The 16534-nt window shown below is 40.5% G+C and overlaps 2 protein-coding genes across 2 annotated transcripts in view; both read left to right on the forward strand.

The window, feature by feature from the left end:
* The window catches only part of ern1 (endoplasmic reticulum to nucleus signaling 1), a 30596-nt gene extending 25935 nt beyond the window's left edge, over nt 1-4661 (forward strand). Inside the window, 8 exon segments of the mRNA XM_028818953.2 lie at nt 69-168; nt 898-1097; nt 1187-1334; nt 1420-1547; nt 1671-1794; nt 3158-3225; nt 3320-3334; nt 3336-4661. Of these exon segments, the coding sequence (XP_028674786.1) occupies nt 69-168; nt 898-1097; nt 1187-1334; nt 1420-1547; nt 1671-1794; nt 3158-3225; nt 3320-3334; nt 3336-3527 (975 nt within the window). The 3' untranslated portion in view covers nt 3528-4661.
* An 804-nt stretch (nt 4662-5465) lies between these two features.
* kpna2 (karyopherin alpha 2 (RAG cohort 1, importin alpha 1)) lies at nt 5466-15436 on the forward strand. Its single transcript, XM_028818954.2, has 11 exons — nt 5466-5629; nt 5718-5816; nt 12629-12766; nt 12953-13041; nt 13120-13388; nt 13508-13602; nt 13706-13969; nt 14058-14291; nt 14479-14661; nt 14741-14890; nt 15249-15436. Exons 2-11 carry the CDS (start codon nt 5751-5753, stop codon nt 15336-15338), a joined length of 1578 nt encoding a protein of 525 aa, XP_028674787.1. The 5' UTR covers nt 5466-5629; nt 5718-5750; the 3' UTR covers nt 15339-15436.
* The last annotated feature ends 1098 nt before the right edge of the window (nt 15437-16534 follow it).

A 16534-nucleotide genomic window follows, 5' to 3' on the forward strand; every position in this document is an offset into this window, starting at 1 on the left:
GCTTGTCACATATTTCAACTGACTTTTGAGCTTTTTAAATTATTTTTTTTTTTCTTCACACTTGGCAGTATGTGGAACAGCAGGAGTTTGATCGGTGTGGTCTGGAACCTATCGCTTTACTCCAGCAGACCATATCTGGACTGGCCTATTTACATTCACTTAGTATTGGTAAGTATCATATATATGCTAGGAAGTGTCACCAACTGAGTTTTTAGGCACAAGTTGATTGTTTAGCTTTATTAAATAGCTGTTTTTCTTTTGATGACTTCAGAGCTTACCTCAGCATATCTTTTGCAGGTCTCAGGAATGGCTCCCATTCCATTATGTCAGTGTTTTTCAACCTGTATGCTGTGGTACTGTTATGCACCGTGAGAGCTACCCAGGTGTGCCGTGAAAATAAAAGTGTAGTGCACCTCGGTGTGAACCTGAGATGACCAAGCTCCTCAGGTGGTCTAGACTTGTCTGAGGAGGACAGGGCTACCTGGAGAAGCTAGCATAAAAGCAGCTCCATAATTGCCATATTGCAGACGCAGCACTTAGAGCACTTCAGATGTGTCTCGAGGCTGCTAGAGTCCATCTGTAAGGGTGTGTGGTCGGCCAGCGAGTCTCACAAGACCAGAGGATAGTGGGCATAAGAGTTACTTCTGAGGCAGATGAGTAAAGCAGGCATAGGGACAGAACAGCTTGGAAATGCCACCAGAGTGCCCACTAAGTGCCGAGTTTGCCTTTCTATTGGCTTTTTTGATAGTGCACACTTTTGGACAGTTGAGCAAGTGTTTGAGATATAATGTGTTTATGGTTAGTAGAACAGTGGTGTGCTTTGGGATGTTTTTGGTTACAAAAAGTGTGCCACCCCAGAAAACCTGTGACCAACAGTAATGAATGTCTCCCCTTTAGTCCACAGAGACCTAAAGCCTCACAACATCCTCATTTCTATGCCTAATCCTCATGGTCGTGTGAAAGCCATGATCTCAGACTTTGGTCTTTGTAAGAAGTTGGCAGTGGGCAGACACAGTTTTAGCCGGCGGTCTGGTGTTCCAGGTACAGAGGGCTGGATTGCACCAGAGGTATTAAGTGATGACTACAAAGAAAACCCGGTAAAGAGCATATCTTTATTAGCTTGATCTCAGGTGTTCATTTTTGTGTGCTAAAGATTTACTAACAGATTGCCATGTACTTGTTTTAGACTTGTGCAGTTGATATCTTTTCGGCTGGCTGTGTCTTCTACTATGTCATATCCAGTGGAAGTCATCCATTTGGAAAATCCCTGCAGCGGCAAGCTAATATCCTACTAGGTGCATATAATCTAGAGTTCCTGAATTCCGAGAAGCATGGTGAGTGAACTGCTGTTACATAAGATGTTCCCACAAATCCAAGCTAGTCAATCCAACTAATCATTTATCATTTTGTATCTGTTAGAGGATATCATTGCCGCTGATCTCATTCAAAAGATGATTAGCATGGACCCTCAGGAGCGACCAACTGCCCATGGCATTCTTTCTCATCCCTTTTTTTGGAGTTTGGAGAAACAGCTCCAGTTTTTCCAGGTTGGTGTTTGAGTATATAATCTTTCATAGTTTTTACTTTGCCACAATTATTAAGAAACTTGCAAAACACCGTGTCAGACCACTGCTGCTCTGAAGTTATTTTTTTTTTTATTTATTATTTAGGATGTGAGTGACCGCATTGAAAAAGAACCTCTAGATGGTTTGATAGTGAGGCAGCTGGAGAATGGAGGTCGAAAGGTGGTTAAACAGGACTGGAGAGCCCAAATTACTGTGCCACTGCAGACAGGTGAGCTTTGAAATCCAGACAAAGTAAAAACACCCAAGGGTAGTGACTACAGCCCTTTAAAAAGGTCCATGGTAAGCAGACCAGGGTTGGGATTCCAGGATAAATAGGAGATAAAGGCTGTTAGGGGAAGGAATGAGCGTGGCAAAAGCAGTGTGACAATTGGCTGGGAAAATTTTATAAACAACTAATATTTGGATAGGTTTATTTAGTTATAATTGAAGAAGTGAATAACATAACCCACTTATTCCAATTTGAGGTAGTGGCGACTACTACCTGTTCCGGAAGTGTTGGGCTGCAAAGCAAGGAACAGCCCTGCACGGAGCCTCAGTCTATCGCAGGGCCCATTCACACACTCAGATGGATGCAAATTAGAATTGTCACCTACCTCATAGACGTGCATGTCAGGATATGTAGAATGGAAACTAATGCAGACACCAGGAGAATTAGTAGTCTCCATATAGACTGGGCATGCAATTTGAACCAAATGTGGAAGATCAGTCTCAACATAGATAGACACAGGACAGACAGAAGTCCAAAAGCACACGTTTATTGTATTCACAGTCCTTTGCACAACACACAGTTCCCAAACCAGCAACAATGCTCTGTCCTTTTCCTTTCTTCTTTTTTACTGCCGCCTCAACTCCTATCTCGCGAGCTCTGTCATCTGCCTCCCGACTCCGGCTCCCTGAATGAAGTAAGGCGGCCTCTTTTATACTGAACCCACAAGTGCTCCAGGTGCTCCCTGATCATCTTCCGGCAGCACTTCCAGGTGTGATGGAAGTGGTGCAGACCAAGGCTCCAGAGCTGTCTACTCACCTCGTCAGTGGCCACTGGCCCCAGCAGGTTTGAGCTTCCAAGTTGCAAACCAGGGGGGCAGCCCTCTCCTGCCTGCTGTTGACATACTCCTCGTCCCCCGGTTCTCTCCTCAGAAGGGTGTCCCAATGGGGCAGGGACCCCGGCCATCTGTCACACAAGGATGCTACATTTGTGAAGCATTGAAAGAAGAGTATCATTCTTAAATATAATAATTTGGTCATTAATGGTCATTAACTGTTTTATACAAAGTTTTTGAAATCTAGACAACAATTTATATGATTGATTGTGAATCTCTTAGCCATTAATGTTATCTTCTTGGAGGTACTTGTAACTAAGGAAAGATTAAGTATAAGTAGTCTTGCATTGTTCTGTTTGGTTAATGTTCTTCATCTGTGGTGGTCAATTTTTTTCCCCTAATCCTGTAACACTTGTGTCAAAACAGTCCCCCAGATTGATGTTTGGTCAGTTGACAGCTTTTAAAGTGACTTACAAAAGAGAAGTGAATAAATGTAAAAATAAATTTTGCCTTTTTTTGTTTCCTTCCCAGATCTTCGGAAGTTCAGATCTTATAAAGGGGGTTCAGTTCGAGATCTGCTTCGTGCCATGAGGAACAAGGTAGACATCTGCATAGCTTTGGATCTTGCTCTGCTGTAAAATTTCTCAATGATTATTTTGCTGATCCTTTTATGTGCTGTGCCATCTTTTACAGAGGCACCATTACAGAGGAGCTTCCTGTGGAGGTGCAAGAGTCCTTGGGCTCCATTCCAGACAACTTTGTCCGCTATTTCACATCACGGTTTCCTAACCTTTTACTGCACACTTACTGCGCACTTCAGACATGCAGCCAAGAGCGCCTATTCCGACCCTACTATCCTGTTTCCAAGTGGCAGGAGTCAGACATCAGGGACTCTGTGTGAGTGGCCATTGCGCATCGCAATATCTAAGTGCCTTTCTGAAGGGCTGAAGTGGGTCTGGGACATTGCATCCCTATGTTTGTCCTGACTGTAGGAAGTAGCTGTGACAAGTTGTCACCATTTTTCATCCTCTACATGTATAAACTAACTTCTCCGTCCAGCAGAGGACTTCAGGGAGTAAGCCGCCCAGGATGACGTATGATCAGGAGACAATTAAGTGACTGATCTTTTTATGCATTAAGTTGAAAATGTCCTTTTTAAACTTGCTCACCTCCTGGTACATCACCACCTACGCTTTTGGCATCTAGTAACTGATGGAGAGGTGGGTTTGGGGTTCACTTAGGACATAAACGGTTTACTGGACTTGAACAGCTGTGTTTGTTTTTTCCGCATTCTTTGTCATTATCAAGCCTTTCTAAGCTTTTATTATCGGTGATGATCCAGAAACAAGTGGACCCTAATATGGTTTGGATTCTAGGCCACTGGTTGCCAACCTTGGAATTCTGTCACATTTCTGTGTTACTCTCGAGTGTTACTTGCTGTATTTTTCTCGTGACTTTCACAAGATTGCTCCAATCAAGCAATCCGCAAGCTTGAAAAAGCATTCAGATGTCTTGTGGGTACTGCAGAGCACCACTGGATTTTATCTTTTTCCCTCCACATTTGTTGTCTTATGGATCTCCGTTACAAATGCTGTTTTGAGGCTTAAGTCTCCTGATAATGTACTCTGGATAGCCGAGATTGACATTGGCTGCCATGTCAGCCTTATGAAACTGGACAGCAGCACAGCATTTGTCAAGGTTTTTTGTATGATTTCATTTGTGTTTAACTTATTTATTTAAGGTGAGATATCAAAAAGCCAGCTTTCTTCTGTTAATTTTTTTTTTTTAAATGGACAGGGTTATTTTTTAGACTTTTGTTTGAATTTGATTTCTTTCTCTATTGTGCAATCTGTACCATAAAATTCAAATGCCAAATGACTTTATAATGAAAAACTGTTTGTTTGGTCTGCCTTCTGATCTTTGTGTCTCAATGTGGAAACTTTATTTTAATAATCATAATAACAGAATTATTTTCTATTTGCACTAATTATTGAAATCTTTAGAAAATGCATACTGCAATAAATTGTGTTCAATTGGTAATGCCTTTACTGTTAATCAGATAATATAGCTTCTCTTCTGAGAAAATGGTGTAGCCATAATACCTTCAGTACAGTATTATATTATAGGTCAGCTCATGCAGTTATTCAAACACTGATGTTGGCAAGTCAGAATGACCGTGGGTCAGATTGCGGGGTTATGAAATAAAAGTCGGGGGGGGGGGGGGGGGGGGGGGGGGGACTTCTAGTTACCTCCTAAATTGGTGACCAGAAATATTCTCTTTTCTACTTGATCAGCTCATATGATTAGTCACACATGCAAGTGGTTAGTGGAAGGAACTTTTAGGTGTCACAGTGCGCCGATTTATAGGTGTGCCAGGTCAGTCGACGGTAAGTAGTTGACCACACTGTAGGTGAAGAAATGGCAAAGTTTCAGTTTTTATCAGCTTTCGCTTTCCTCCCAGTCATACGCAGAGAAGAACGAGGTGATTATTTCAAGGCTTGATATCGAGTCTATAGAGTGTTTGTAGTCTATCGATGAATAAATGAAATAAGGACAATTAAATTTCTGACAAGAATCCTTCCCCAGGTGTCTGGCACCACTCTCTGCGCTGCATCCTGTGCTTTGCCCTCGGCAAATCCTTACCTGTGAGACGATGAAGACGACTCGACTTTAAAATACAAGGAAATGCAGCGGACACACAGTAAATGACGCGATGTTTGAAATCGAACAGAACAGCAGCCAGTCAGCCACGCTGTATTGCGCTGTCACCGCCTATGCTTTTTTCAAATCGTCCACGTCTCGCGAGATTCTAGAGCGGCCAGGTTACTGCGACAAACCTCGCCACTTGGCGTCCCCGGATTTTTTTGAACCGACCAATAACGTTGTATCTGCATTTTTCAGCGAACCAATGTGCTTCGAGTGGTGGTGGGTCTTAAAGCATTGGAGGCTTTGCTCCTCCTGTAGCAGACCGGCATTACACTGCGAAGGCTTCACGTGCTGTTGGTGAGGGCTGAATATGGCTTAAATGGAAGAGAGAAGCCAGGATAATATCAGAGGTGTCTCACGTTCGGCTCATTTTTTTTTCTTTCAGTTGTAGGTTTGCTGGTGACTTTCTGTACGAACAATGTCTGCTGCTAACGAGAACAACTTTCGTCTGGGCCAATTCAAAAACAAAGGCAAAGACGCATCGGTGAGGCCTACAGCTTTCACGTTCTATCATTTATATAAAAAAATGTACTGTGATAGTTGTTTCGGGTTCGAGGGGATCACTGTGTGTGTAACATACCTTGAAATCTTCCGAAAAGGTTTTGAGTTCTTTGTCGTAAATGAGTTTTACCTTGGTAGACGTCAGGGAGGGGTTCAGCGTAGGAAAACATGGCCGTGCTTTGAACCTTGTTTTAAAAGGAAAGAGAAGTGTCATGTTGCTCGATCCCAGAAAGATTACATTCCACATTATTCTAGATGGATCGTAATGAATTGTTTAATCCAAGTATCTTGCCTCGTGAATTTGTAAAATGGCAGTGGCGATTCAAGATAACATTTGACAGAGGGCACTTTCATTTTCAAAAAACTTTTACAGCTCGATTTTAAAAAATCGAAACCGATTGATGTCTCGCATATCCTTAAACGTTCAGGTAGCTTTGATGAATTGGCTTCATGGAGTTCAAATGTACAGTAAATGTATAGTACGAAGGTCATCATGCCTCTTTGTGTAGAATATACGCGCTAGACTAAACATTTCAATGTTGAAATCGGCGGCATCGTAAGTGCTGGTTGAGTCCTGAATGTTGCGTGTTGGTACTGCGGCTAGTTTACGTCAATGACAATCGGAACAGATTTTGTGTATTGCACTGTAAGGAATACTGTACGCTGCTCTAAGAATTTGACGGGGCATGATGTTGTGCGGGAGTTTCCTGCGTTGGCTACCCCACGCAAGCTTAATTGCGTTTATTTGTATACACCTTGAGTTCGGACAAGTTTGTCCCCCCATATTTATTATTACCAAAAAAAAAAGGAAGGCTGAGAAATATTGAAACTGGTGCGGCACAATTTTCGGAATGTTATGACGGGCGAGTGAAAAGAGTTGGAGGTACATATATACTGTATGTTGTATGTGGCCTTGAACAGCGCCTCCTTGCACTGATTGCAAATCTGTAACCGAGGTGCGAAGATTTGGCATGAAGTTGAATGTCTTCTTGTGAACTCAGTTTTTAAAATGGTTCGACATATTCAGTGTACTGGTAGTGTGGAGGACAGGATCATTGAGAGCTGTAAGCACATCAGAAAATATCTGTAGACATTTAGCATGATGTCACTCGGTGGCATTACACATTTCAAACTGGACTGTTAGCCGAGTTATTCATCAAGAAGATTTGTCCTGTCACTGTATAAAATACCTATAGTGCAAACTTTATTTTTTTTTTTTTTAAATAAGTGAGCTACTTTTCCTCTGACAGTTGATGGAAATTTGGATAGGTTGAATCATTTAAACTATTATTCTGTTAACAGTGAAGTTTGAAAAATTTAAAAAAAAATATAGTTCCTTGTGGTTCCATGAATTGATTTCATGTGTTATTTTCAAAGATCAATGTATCCATGCAGACCACAAAAATTGATATATCTCCACTTTACTAAAGCTCGCACCAAGCACTTGTGTATGCGTCAAAGGAAACATTTACCAGTTTATTATATGGCCATTGTTATTTGTCTGTTTATGCCTCGGATGCCATTTTGATGATGATCCTCCTCTTGTGTCCCAGTATGCTAGCAATTTTCTTAAAGTCCTTTGGTTAAGGCCTGTAAGAACCTGTGCTGTAAGCAATTGAAAAGTTTTAAAATGTTGCAGTATACGCATAAGGAAAACTGCAACTTGAATTTTATTTTAAACCATTCTGTATGCGAGTGTCTACAAGGTTGGAAAAAATACTAGAGCAGGGATGTGAGAACTTGTGTAATATATAATATATATAATGAGACAAATGGAGCATCTTATTGGCAAAGCTCCTTTGAGGCCCATCGACATTAAACACTTCGTACTTGCCCAATCCAGTTTAATAAGAAGAAACCCTTGCATTTGGCCAGCTGCAGTTTGAGGCCAGATTCTATGGACTGCAGCTGGCCAAATGCAATAAATTAAAATTTTGTAAGGGTTGCTGCAGACTAAAGACCTATATAGTGTGGTCCACATAAGCCTATGTGACTTACGTACCGTACATGTGTGAGAGATGTTTTGTGTCCTGCGAGTTTGTAGACTCTCTTGTCAAATGTCCAATAATCTGCATGATGTGTTTATCGCATCATTGTCTAACGACCCTTTCAGATCATAAATGATTTAATAATATAGTGTGTAGACTTGTTTAATCTTGTATCGGTGTGTCAGTTCTTTTATTTTTCAAAAGGCATTTCTTAATACTGTGCAAGTAATGGGTAAGCAAAATAGTTTTCCAGTCAAGATCTTCCTGTCTGTAAGACATTGCAGATGGTTTTGTTGGCCAGTGCATCTTGGCCTTCTGAATTCTAAACACTGTATACAAATGAAAGCCTACAGCTAGTGATGACATCAGAGTACATGAGCAACCTGGACTTTCAGTATGTGCCGTTCACATAAATGGGTCCTGGTGTAAGTAAGACCAGTTCCTAATGAACTGCGCCTGCCAACAAGCCAGTGTACACCACATAATAGGAAAATGTATAGGACTGTGCTGAACTTGATTCTTACTAGGTTACTTGTTGTGTTTTTTAAATGTGGGTTTATCTTGGAGCTTGACTCATCCATCCATCCATTTTCCAACCCGCTGAATCCAAACTCAGGGTCACGGGGGTCTGCTGGAGCCAATCCCAGCCAACACATGGCACAAGGCAGGAACCAATCCCGGGCAGGGTGCCAACCCACCGCAGGACACACACAAACACACCAAGCACACACTAGGGCCGATCCACCTAACCTGCATGTCTTTGGACTGTGGGAGGAAACCCATGCGGACACGGGGAGAACAATCCAAAAAAAATTTGGTAGACCTGGAATGGACTAAACATGGTCTAGAGGGTTGTTTTTTAAAACTATGGACGGGGCAGTGCATATTTCATTCAAAATGGGTGTTCTCACCCTGTTATGCTTTAGTACCAGCTAAAATGGAATCTACTGGCCATTTCTAAAGAACTGATAAATCCTCTCCAGCCCCCCCAACCCCCCTTCTTTCCTCTTGCCTCCCATGCTTCCTGTTCAGAATTCTAACTGTCTAACAGACCCGTGTCAAGAGCAGTCAGGGAATGCTGTGTGTGTGCAACTTAGTAGTGGATGAGTGATATCATGGATGATAGTAATTAGGTTAAAGAGAGAATTCCACCTGCCATCAAGCAAATCCACACATGGATTAACTGGAAAATTTTATATAGGAATATACTGAATTTGGTACTTTTTTTAGGTTACTAGGTAATACTAGTATTAGTGGTGTAAAGGCAGGAATTGTTCTCTGAAAAATGCACCACCCAAAACAATTTAATAAAATGAGTCCCCTGTAGGCCACGATGTCTTGGCCAGACTTTGAGCTAACCTGGACTTCACCCCATACTAACACTTTTATCATCCCAATAATAGAGCGCATCCCCCTTTCCATGTCCTTGTACTAGAGGTATGTTTCCAGTGGCCTGGAAATAAGTGTCCATTAATTCACAGGTCATTTTTTTTTTTTTGATCATTTAAATACATTGTCAAAAATGGACACAACTTGGACTGGTTATTTTATACTTGAGGTATTTGCTTACTTTTGTTGTAATTTGCCCTTATTAAGTTCAGTTACTTATATGAGAACAATGCAGCTTAAATAACTACATATTATGTTATTTAACTTGCTGCAGAATTTACAAGTTGCCTATTTTCAGTGATCCACACTGGGGGCTAGAGTGTGTTTTTAATATAGACCCTAAGAAATGCACAAGTTTTGTCATTATTCTGCTTGATACATCTCTTCACATCTAGTCTATTTAACCTTAATTGAAAAGTTTTATACAAACTTTTTGTGAATGCAGTATTTTTGCTTCATGTCTTGTTTACTGACTTAGCATTTTCTTGTAGTTTTTAACCACAGAAAATTCATTGTGTGAAATATTTCAATTGGGTATCCGTGTCATTAACTCACAGCTCCAAACTTGGTTAAAATATCAGCCTGAAACACTAAGGAGTTTGGCAAAATCCACACGGACATGGCAAGAATGTTTAAAGTATTCAGGTTTTGACCTGCATCCTAAAAATTGGTCCTTTTGAGTACTTGCGTATAAATTGTACTTCAGCAGGAAATCGCTCTATGGACGATATTGCAACACAACTGATTGTACAATCAATCAAGAACGTTAACTTCTTGTTATATGTGCACAATTGCAGAGTACAATAAGCAGACGATACAATCAATTGGACCAGTTTAATAATTCATTTGAAATTAAATATATTGGGTCAAATGAAGTTAACTTGAGATTGTAATATGGCCTTTTGGGCGTGCAATGGACTGCCACCCTCGCCAGGACTGGTTCCTGATATATTCCCCCCCCCCCCTTCTTTTTCTTCACCCATTGCTGCCAGAATAGTGTCTGTCTCTCTCCCTTACCCCAAGCCTAATTTGAACTAAGCAAGTCCTGCTGATTTGAGCATCACCCCAAGTATGCATCGTGTCACCACCTTTTGTTAACTAGTGGTGTATCACTCTAGCTGGGTGGTCCGAATGTAATGTAATGTAATGGTATGAATGGATGGGCGGACAGATGGGCTTTGCTCGCCAACACCTGGGCCTGTGCTACACGCTAGCCTCTTTGTACATCTGCATCCGCATCCCAAGTGAGCGGCAGAACTGCAATTTAAACATTTTTATTTTCATGGGAATTGTTACATATGCATCAAAGCAACATATAACTACCCACGGTTGAATTTTTTCTCTCTTTTAAAGCCAAACATTTGAAAAAGTAGTTTTTATTTGAGATTTAATTGTCTTTGCAAAAGCTATTCTAATGGGAAACTGTTAACGTTTTAATACGAATGGCATATCAAGATCTCCTTTGGTGTCTAATGTTATCACCTGAAGATGTACTACATTACCTTTCTTGGATACATCCTTCTTTCTCCAGTAATTTGGGTGGAGGAAGACCAGATGGTGTTATTCTTTGAGATATTGTAAGTTGTGATTGTGCTGAAGTAAACTGTTTCAGCATAGTCTATTGATATGCATGTAACTAATTTGCCTTGTAACTGATTGTCATTTTTTGGTGTTAGTTTGTATGACTTCCTTGTTTCTCGGTGCTAGAGGACTGTGGTCTTGTTTGAAAATATTTGAGACAAGGGCATGACTGGAAAAAATACCAAGGCAAAGGTCTCCTCTCAGACTGGTTGGAATCTTTTCCAAAAAGTCTTCTCACATCAAAGGGTGTGTTTTTAAAAAAAATTTTTTATTGTGGTAGTAGGCTACTATCCTATGCAGACATTTTATTTTTTTTTTTCATATCCAATAACTTGTCCTAGTTCTGGTGTTTTACCAAAATTGGTCACAGTGCAGGAAAATGTCATTTATCAGAGTACAAATCCGTGGGGAGCTTAGATCCCCTTATTGCTGATAAAGTCAATTAGTTCCAAACTAGGCAAAGTGGCAACACAATAGCTTGAAGAGAAAAAGGAAGAGGCTTAGTACTGCTCAACTTAAACCAATCCCTACAGCAAAAGAGCAATGCAGTGGCTCTTCCAAGAGTAAGAAATGCTAAAACCGCAAACCTAGAGCATTGAACAACTTCTTTTAATATCCGTATGTGAGGTTATTCCAGAATTGTAGTGCCCCATAGCTGAAGGGTTCTACCTTCTAAAATACTTTATCCTTTTTAAGCAGGCCAGCATCCTGACCACAATATACACTGAGGATTTATGAATACCTACTGTATATTCTGAGGTTGACTGGGAATGAAACCATTCAGTTTTTATATATGAGAAGGTGAAATACATGTTTGGCTCTTTTTGTTGCTCAAAAAAAAAAAAAATGGTTATATGATAGTACTTAATTTAAAAAAAGCAGCAGTCATGACTATAACTGTATTGTACAAGGATTACATGATTAATACAAGTAAACTAAATGGCTAAATTAGATACTCGTACTCATTTTGGTGAAGCTTCTCTTTTAGAAATTCAACATAAAAATAAGTGTTCAGTTAATTTTACTGGTCTTGTAATGCTCCAACTGGAGATGTAATATTTTCCTCCTAACCATCTTCAGTTTCACTCCCTATAATGTAAATAAGAAACTGGGTCAGCATGAGCTGCCGATGTTAAACTTGGCCTGTGTTGCATGATCCTGTCGGAATACTCTTTTAAGGAAAAAATTAAAGTGCAATGTCTTTTTGTAGAGCCATGTAATAAGGCATTATAAATTGTATTTATTGCAGTTTGTCAAATTCATTTATATAGCATCTTTTGAAACAATTTTTTTGGTACTTTTTCTTTGCTAAACACAGTACTTTGCTGCTTTCATTGCTGTAAAGCAATAAGTGAGCAACATTCCCAGGCCCTTTAAAACCACGAAGCTATAACCCGTTTATTTCTGGCAGTGCTTGTGTGTAGTGTTTCAGTTGAGTATGTTGTACCAATTCCTGTGTAAATTAACCTGCCAATGTTAAGTCCATCGCCTTTTGGGTTCAAGGCTGTGCAGTCTAGTGACATTCATCAGCAGCATTAACCCTTTGCAGTATATAAAATTGGGACACTTAATTTTTCCAATTTGTGTTAAGTTTGTGGAGGTATTAAACTATGTAAGGTATACTTTGACATGAATCGCCAGTTAGGTTTAGTACCTATGGTGGATTTTTTTTTTCTGGTTTTAAATGAGCAAGCACAAACCTTGGTGGCCGTGTTTTTGCATGAATGGGGTAGAAGTGTGATTTTGTTTGTGTGTTTTTTTTGTTTGTGTTTTTTTAATTATTTGTATGGCTCAGTATTTACTTTGATCTTTAATACCTTGTATTTTATGTATTTAGGAGCTGAGAAGGAGGCGCATTGAAACAAATGTGGAACTGAGGAAAGCAAAGAAAGAGGAGCAGATATTCAAAAGGAGGAACGTGAGCAGCTTTGTGGATGCAACGTCCCCACTGCAAGAGAAGAATCAGAACCGTCCGGTACCGTTTACTTTTTAAAAACTGCATTAAGTCTAACAATTTAGAAAAAAAGGTGTAGAATGTTTTGTTAGCAAAAATGGATCATTTATAAAAAATTAAGTGCATCACTTTAAAGCTATCCTTATTTTGAGTATGCACAATGCACACCAGAGTTTGCTTGGTCTTCTAAGGCTGTGTACTTCACAGGGTGCAGGACACTGGACAGTGGAGGAGATTGTGAGTGGAGTAAATGGCAACAATTTAGAACTGCAGCTACAAGCCACACAGGCTGCCAGGTATTTGCTTATACTTGCTGCCATTTCTGTAAAAACTGTGTTGTACTGCTCCGGTAATTGAGTGTTATGTGCCTGTAGGAAGCTGTTATCCCGAGAAAAACACCCCCCAATTGACAGCATCATCAATGCTGGCCTCATCCCCAAGTTTGTCTCCTTCTTGGGCCTATTTGACTGCAGTCCCATTCAGTTTGAGGCAGCCTGGGCTCTTACTAACATCGCATCAGGCAGCTCTGACCAGACCAGAGCAGTGGTGGACGGCGGTGCTATCCCAGCTTTCATTAGCCTACTGTCTTCCCCTCAGGCCCACATTAGTGAGCAGGCTGTCTGGGCCTTGGGTAACATTGCAGGTGAGAAGGGAGCCATTCTCCTTTTATCTCTAATATATCTTTTTCAATGTTGCTGTGGGTAAAAATGCAGACATGGAAATTAAGGTGTATACAATTGATTGCTTTTGATTCAATTTTAGGAGATGGATCTTCTTACAGAGATAGAGTCATCAAACATGGCGCCATTGAGCCTCTCCTTGCCTTATTAGCTGTCCCAGAACTGTCGGCCTTGTCGGTAGGTTCCTGCTAGATCAAGATTGATCTGTAGCAGTCTTATTTTTATTCAAGAAAAAAAAAAATCATAGTTGTCCTGCTAAGCCCTGTTTTTCCTTCTACAGTCTGGTTATCTACGAAATATCACATGGACGCTCTCCAATTTGTGCCGCAATAAGAACCCTTCACCACCCCTGTCAGCAGTTCAACAGATCATTCCCACCTTGGTCCGCTTACTACACCATGATGATCGTGAAGTTCTTGCAGACACTTGCTGGGCCATCTCTTACCTTACAGATGGCCCTAATGATCGGATTGAAGTGGTCGTCCATACTGGGATTGTACCTCGCCTGGTGCAGCTGATGGGTTCTAGAGAGCTCTCCATTGTGGTAAGTGTTGGTGGTGGGAACTCTTTTTGAGATATAAAAACTCCAACTGGCACATTTTACACTATTTGTCATCTTCCCACTTCTCTAGACTCCTTCACTAAGGTCTATTGGTAACATAGTCACTGGAACAGACGAGCAGACGCAGAGTGTGCTGGATGCAGGAGCGCTGGCTGTCTTTGCGTGTCTGCTTCGCCATCCCAAAAGCAATATTCAAAAAGAGGCAGCATGGACTCTCTCCAACATTACAGCTGGAAATAGCACCCAGATTCAGGAGGTGATCAACAATGGATTGGTGCCCCTTCTTGTGGAAGTCCTCCAGAAGGTAATGTACCTTGGAAAAGGTTTCTACTTTTATGGTGGTGTTCGTAAAACTTTTAATCTTTTGACTTGCACTAAATATGTGACTACTGCTACAAGATTTTTAATGGCTACCCATAGTGCACAAACTCTCTCGTATCAACTTTGTAATCTTCCTGGATATCTTGTTTAACTCGCTATCTCTTATTTAGAGTGATTACAAGACTCAGAAGGAGGCAGTATGGGCTGTAACTAATTATACCAGTGGTGGAACTGTGGAGCAGGTGGTGTATCTTGTGCAGGCCGGAGCTGTTGAGCCACTCTTGAGCCTTTTGTCCACAAAAGACAGCAAAACAATTTTGGTTATTTTGGATGCAATCTCCAATATCTTTTTGGTATGTAACCTGATGTGAAAGGTGTGGATATCTCATTTAATTTGACTAGACTTAATTATTTTCAATTTATACTTAACAGGCTGCTGAGAAGATTGGTTGTGTAGACAAGCTGTGCATCATGATTGAAGAGTGTGGTGGACTGGACAAGATTGAAGCTCTCCAGTCACATGACAATGAAGTAGTTTACAATGCTGCATTTAATATTATTGAAAAGTACTTCTCTGCAGAGGTAGGTAGTGGAATATCTCACTGTCCATCCAGCTGATAAATACTTGATGCATAAAAATGTTAATGTCTTGAGTGCAACCGCCTGTTTTGATTTATTTTAGTAAAACATTTGAGCATGTTGCCCAGTGCAGGTATTTTAACATACGGGCAGGCTCCAATACATTTTAACTTTTACAGTTGATTCCCCATCTTTTGAGTGTGGAAACCATAAGCATGGCACTTTTATGTAGTGGTCCAGCTATTAAATATATAATGGGTCTTTATGATTTTTAAATAAAGAATATTGTAGCAAACCTGATTCTAGTATTAATCTTGTTTGTTTTTTTAAATGCTGTTTTATCCTGATTTTTCTTTCATAGGAAGAGGAGGACCAAAATGTGGTGCCAGACAGCACTGGAGACAGTTACGCCTTTCAGACCGCAGATGTTCCAGGCACTTTCAATTTCTAGTGGAGTCTGCTGTAATATTCCCTTGCAGTTCTGTCAGTCTTCGTTTTGTCTGTCTTCATGTTTGTTGGTCTTATTTTTCACTGTTGTATATAAATAAAGTATTTGGTGGTTTTGTTTTTTTGGATGAATATTTGACTTCTTCCCGAGCAAGTAAAGGGGATCTTGAAAATGGTGATACTGTTTGTGCAGTGAGCGTTCCAGAAAATCTGAATAAGCTGTGACTGACAGGTTTCCTAGGCAGAGCCCTCAACCTCCATTTCATTATTGTTCACACTTGACCAGGCTTAGGGGTTGTTTAACATTGTTGCTTTAGCTGCAGCAAGCGGTTGGCTGCCTTATACGTTAAGAGTGAGGCCAAGTCTTTTTTAATATTTGGTCTGCTGGATACTTATTAAAGATAGGACCAAGTTCTAGTCTCCTTGCAGCTACAGTCCCATGTTTTTCATGGTTACATTTTTTTTTTTTTTAATGTATCCTCTCTGTACCCTCTCTTCACCCCCATTTGATTAGAATGAAATAATGGAGAGTTTGAGGCAGCTGGGCTGCTGGAGGGTTGACGGAACTTAAGAAGGTTGTTGACCTTAAACTTCACAGGTCTAGTCCACTGAATGACATTCCTGACTCTTATGTGGTGGACAAAATGAGGATTTTTACTCGTAGCCACAGGAGCAAAAGTTATGGAGAATGTGAGGCACTAATTTTCTAAATATTGGAAAAGTGCTGCTTGTCTCCTGGAAGGAATCTATCAGGATAGGCTACAGCATATTACTGCATGTGCATTTAGTCACCTTTCTCTAGTTTACTGTAAAAATGGACCACTTCTAGTATGTCCAGTTACCTTACCCCTAAAGGAAGGACTGGGTATGGCATAGAATTATTACAACATCACATGAGCGAAAGTAGCCAGTTGCAATATGGGGTACAGAGATGGAAGCGATTTGCTTGGGGGTAGATCATCAGGTTTTCACTTACAGGAAACATAATTGGCTTCCCTTCCAAAAAAAGCTACAATTGTAAAGCAGAAGTGCCATAGGCGTTGCTTTTTGTGCGGGGAGGAAATCTGGCTTTTTACAGAAGCAAAATGTTATAAGATGACATGGCTGTTCTATTCACAGTGAAGCAGCGTGCAGGTGCATTTCTGTTGTGATAAAGGAGCCGGTGTCAAGTTCTGTTGAATTAGTTGAAAGTTCTCCATG

This window comes from Erpetoichthys calabaricus, chromosome 14 (genome assembly GCF_900747795.2).
Source record: "Erpetoichthys calabaricus chromosome 14, fErpCal1.3, whole genome shotgun sequence".
Lineage (NCBI taxonomy): Eukaryota > Metazoa > Chordata > Cladistia > Polypteriformes > Polypteridae > Erpetoichthys > Erpetoichthys calabaricus.

What these genes read in the sequence shown, in the direction of transcription:
- kpna2 (XM_028818954.2), top strand. Translation starts at nt 5,751, where the DNA reads ATGTCTGCTGCTAACGAGAACAACTTTCGTCTGGGCCAATTCAAAAAC. An exon ending in GGCCTTGGGTAACATTGCAG is followed by an intron (nt 13,389 to 13,507) that starts GTGAGAAGGGAG and finishes ATTCAATTTTAG; the next exon opens with GAGATGGATCTTCTTACAGA. An exon ending in CAGAACTGTCGGCCTTGTCG is followed by an intron (nt 13,603 to 13,705) that starts GTAGGTTCCTGC and finishes TTCCTTCTACAG; the next exon opens with TCTGGTTATCTACGAAATAT.